This window comes from Silene latifolia, chromosome 1 (genome assembly GCF_048544455.1).
Source record: "Silene latifolia isolate original U9 population chromosome 1, ASM4854445v1, whole genome shotgun sequence".
NCBI lineage: Eukaryota > Viridiplantae > Streptophyta > Magnoliopsida > Caryophyllales > Caryophyllaceae > Silene > Silene latifolia.
Genome location: NC_133526.1, coordinates 343561 through 348368, shown reverse-complemented (window position 1 = coordinate 348368; position 4808 = coordinate 343561). Strand labels below are relative to the sequence as shown.

The 4808-nt window shown below is 37.9% G+C and overlaps 1 protein-coding gene across 2 annotated transcripts; it reads right to left on the bottom strand.

The window, feature by feature from the left end:
- Positions 1 to 376: 376 nt before the first annotated feature.
- Positions 377 to 4019, bottom strand: LOC141591448 (small COPII coat GTPase SAR1A-like). 2 transcript variants are annotated; one of them, XR_012520855.1, is made up of 4 exons: positions 3581 to 4019; positions 2943 to 3074; positions 922 to 1336; positions 377 to 474 (listed from the first exon to the last, which is right to left on the bottom strand). XR_012520855.1 is itself a non-coding variant. In XM_074411764.1 (3 exons), the coding sequence occupies exons 1-3, from the start codon at positions 3707 to 3709 to the stop codon at positions 1016 to 1018; spliced, it is 582 nt and encodes a 193-aa protein (XP_074267865.1). In that variant the 5' UTR covers positions 3710 to 4019; the 3' UTR covers positions 489 to 1015. The 2 variants fall into 2 exon arrangements, 1 of the variants encoding a protein (XP_074267865.1); XM_074411764.1 differs by lacking the exon at positions 377 to 474 and having other exon boundaries at positions 489 to 1336.
- Between the last annotated feature and the right edge of the window lie 789 nt (positions 4020 to 4808).

The window sequence follows — 4808 nt, the reverse complement described above, 5'->3', positions numbered from 1 at the left end:
TTACCAGCTTTTCCCCTCTAGACTTCATCCCTTCTTAGTCCCTCTTCATGTGTCCTCATTGACCTTCTTTTCATCAACTTAACAAACAAATTGAAACAAATTTAAAGCCAAAACACAACATTCACATCACAAAATATAAAGAATTACCAATGAATCGAAAACAATACTTTACTATAAAATGAATTAGATAATGTGGTAAATTTGTTATGGTCGATTATAATTTTAGGGACCTAATATGAATTTCATATGACATTTAAGGATATGAACTTGGATTGATCCTATAGGACCCTATCCAGGTCTACCATTTACCACGAATGAGGATAAATTATTGTAAAACCGCACCCTGTTATTGATAACCACCCGTACATAGGTATAAAAGTAAAACTACTGGTTTTATTAATCACGCAATGGTGACTAGTTGCTCTTGTGAGTAATACATTCTTTCCTTCAGTAGTTTTGATTATTTATCAACAACTTGAAGCCCAAAATACAACCTGAAAACCTGCCCATCGGATCAGGTTTTGATTGAATTGAGAACGATGGATAATAATATACCAATACCTTGTCATGGCATGGAACAAAGTAGTCAGTAAGCCCGCACTCACCACCAAAATACAGCAGGTTTGTACGCGTTCATCCACCGGAGAACAGGCAAATCTGCATTCTATCATCATCTCGCCAAAATGTTGTATTATCAGCTTGCCTCACTTGCTCTTGCTAGTCTACCATGTACTAACATCAAGTTTATAATTCGGCATTTTAAGCAATTAAGCTTTAAAAAATAAGCGAGCTATACGTATTTGACTATTTGCCCACCCTAGTAGGGAATTACAATGTCTCTGATGAGCAACAAGAGTTTCCAGTAATCATAATATGAACTCTACTGGAAAATGGTTTCCTGAATTCTAGTATGAATTTTACGGTGCAAGTTTACTAAACATTCCATGATAATTCGGCACCATAATGAAAACATTCTATATCAAACTAAGTAGCCATCAATCTTTCAACCCTTCCCCTACTTGATGTACTGCGACATCCACTTGAACCCCTCACCATAACCCATTTTGCGGACAATGCTGCACATAAATATCTCGATGGGGCGAACGTTGGAATCCGCGAGGTTGACTTTGCCTTTGCCAGTTGTACAGTTTGCAAGGCCGAGATGGTACCCAAGTTCATCCTCGGAAGCAGCATATGGGATATCAATCTTGTTGCCAAGTATCAGAAATGGGACGGTAGCCAGCGCTTCATCAGAAAGAAGGGCATCCAGTTCTTTCTTTGATTCAGAGAACCTCTCCTTGTCGTATGCGTCAACAAGGTACACCACAGCATCCACCTTAATACATAAATCATATAGTATAATCTAAGACAAACCCACTTGACAATAAAACTCGTCCACGAACAACTAACCCACTAAAAATTTACTCTACCCCATCCTATTGGTCGTTCTCATGATAATTGTATCATGAAACCTTCTCATATAAGAATGTCATGTACATAAATTCACAACAGCAAGTTTTTTTTTACCTCTGTAAATCTCAAAGATACAGAAGTACCAGGCTATAGAACAAGTCCTGTTCAAGTAAGATCATTGGCAAGTTTTTTTTTCCGGTGAAGGGAATTGGGTTTGCATATGGCTACAAACGCTTGTATTTAATTATTGTATTGCATGAATATGAAGTAGTGGTCCTTCGATGCAGTTCTCGACGCAATTTCCATCTTGGGTCATTCGGAAACAGCCTCTTTGTGTTGCTAACACAAGGGTAAGGCTGCGTACATCCGACCCCCCCTTACCCCGCAATTTGCGGGAGCCATTGAGGCATTGGGGTAATGTTGTTGTTGTATTGCATGAATGTGAAGGCAAAATACTAGGACTACCAAAATTCAGAGGGATGTAAATGAGACAAGTCTGCAAGTGTCCATGAAGTATAAAGTAACCAACAGTCTCTGAAGATCTACACAGACTCCAGTTAAGAGATTTCTACACGAACTCTAAAGAAATATGGAGACAAGGAGAAGGAAAGGAAGGAGAGGGGACGACATATGAGGGAAAGACATTAAGGTAAATTATTGAGCTTTAACTATTAGCTTAAGCTTTCGGTTTTTGCCTTTTTGGTTAATATGGTTCTCTAACATGGTTAGAGAGCCTTCACTGACCTTCATGAGTTTGAACTTCACATATGGAATTTCAGCACAAGGTATGGTGAACTTGTTCATTATCCACGCTTCAAGCCCACAGACATTGTGTAGCTTACGGGCTTTCGCATGAGGGGGTGTATTAAGGTATAAGAACCAATTATTGGGCTCAATATCAGCTTAAGCAATGTTTTCGGTTGAGATGGTTCTCTAATAGAGGGAAAGAGTGGGTTTCCCTCGAAATTGTATTCATTTAAGTGAGACCGTATTCAGCTAGTTCTCAATCATTTAACGAAACTAGCCCACGGCAAATAGAATCATCCTCTAAATTTTCAATTATTTGAGAAAGCTGGTTTTCTGTCAAATATGACAGATGCTTGCACAATTTGCCACGTTGATGCAACATATATTTCAATTATAAAAGAAAAGAAAAATAAACAGTTTATCTCTACCTCAAACTAAAGATAATGAAACAAAAGCAAAGGCGCAAGACAAAAACAAATACGCTACGAGATTGTTTGCATACAACACGTGGAGGGAAGGGAAGGGGGCACGGAATGAGAGGGAACGAGAAATGGATCAATGTCTTTTAAACTACAAATCTTTTCGGTGATGTTAGTTTGGGATATGAGTAATTATTAGGGGAGTAATTGCTTAGCATATACGCTTTGGTAAAACCTTACAATACGAAACGCTGACTGAATCACACAAGACTCTTCAAATGACAGATGATTAGGTGAGAACAAAAAAGATGGTGATCACACTCATTCAATACCAAAAAAGCATATCATCCTGAAAAAATGTACCTTGGCGTAATAATCCTTCCAAACTCGACGAGCAATCTGGTGACCTCCCAAATCAAAGGCCTTAAACTTGATCTTCCCAATGCTCAATTCTTCTGATGTTGGATGTTGTGTAGGCTGATGTTGAACCAACCTCTGTACCCCCACCAAATTAACAACATAACAACAATCAAAACAAGCATAACCAGCACTTCCTTGACTACGAGTTTAATTGACCATAACTCCTAGCTACGAGTTCAGACATTTCCGATTTTCTTTCAAATTCAACAATCCACCATCCATTAGAGCCAATTCTATTCATTCAAACATCGAATTATTGCATTTCTACAATCAATATGACAACTTCCATGCACCATAGATACAAATGTAAGATAACACAATGATCATATCATGATAATTGCACCAAAAACCACAATCCCAAGTCAATTTTCCGCTTAAATAAAAATCAAATAATTAAGTAATCACACCATAATCAGTAAAATGCGATATGGGTCTCCAAAATTCAATCTTTTCTAACAAAACGCATCAATTTACAAACTAAAAACATCTCAAAGATTAAATCTTTCATACAAAATATCATACAATAAGATTACAATTAGGAAAAAATGAAAAAATGAAGAGAAAAAGAGAGAAAGAAAGACCTCGTCTTTGAGCATATGAAGGAGAGTGGTTTTTCCAGCATTGTCAAGACCTAAAAATAAGATTTTGGCTTCTTTTTGCCAGAGTCCAAGAGATGCTAAGATCCCATAAAACCAATCTAAGAAGAACATTTTTATTTGTTGTTGATTTAATTTTTAATTTAATTGGAATTGGAATGTTCTTCAATTGATTGTTTAACCATTTGATTGAAATGTGGTCACTAGGTGTAAATGTGGGTCGTGTAAAGTGTGTGTGTAAGTCTCTGAGATTTAGGAAGACGGTTTGAATTTGTGATGCTAGGGAGTCAACAAAATCAAAATGAAAACATTACTCAAAACGGTTTTAAGTCGGAAATATCGTTGAACATAAAACGGATCAAATAGAATAGATAAGATGAAAGCAAATTGTCCAAAAGATTAGCAGAAAAACTTACCTTATTTTATCTACACCAATTCTCATTTGTTTTTTTTTTTTTTGGTACGTAAGAGGGGCAAAGCCCCGATAACTAACTACTAGCTATTACACGGGGAATGGCTACCCCAAGAACATCCTCTCTAAGAATAGTACGCAGGTCCGTGGACGGATAATCTAAAAATTGAACTATCGTGCTGGCTTGTACTCCTCGATTAGCTAGAAGATCAGCTGCTCGATTCGCTTCCCGATAAGTGTGCTCCAATTTTACCTCCCAATGAGGCTCGGCTATGAGTTTCTTACAGCTTTGAACGATAAATTTCAGGCTATTACTCACGAGTTGGTCTTCTAGCACGATCTTAACGCAAGGCAAATTATCCATATGGATTAATAATTTATTTATCCCAAGTGCCTTAGCCCTCTTCAACCCGACCAAGAGCGCCAATAACTCTGCCTTCATGGAAGAGCATGTACCACATGAAAAATAGAAAGCATTGATATAATTACCCGTCTCATCCCGTAAAATGCCACCACCTCCTGCTGGACCGGGGTTGCCCTTAGAAGCTCCGTCGGTATTCAATTGAACCCATCCATGAGGAGGAGGGAGCCATCGAATGAAGATTTCGACATTCGGGTTTCTAGGCTTAGGAATGAAAATATCATAAAAGTCGAAAGCATGTTTCGAACTTGCGAATTGCTGGGCCAAGAAAGCGTGTGGGTCTGTTGGATTTTCATTGTCTCTACCAAAAACAATATTATTCCTCCATCTCCATATCCACCAACAAGTAATCGCGAATTGCATCGGCCAATCTTCTTCGA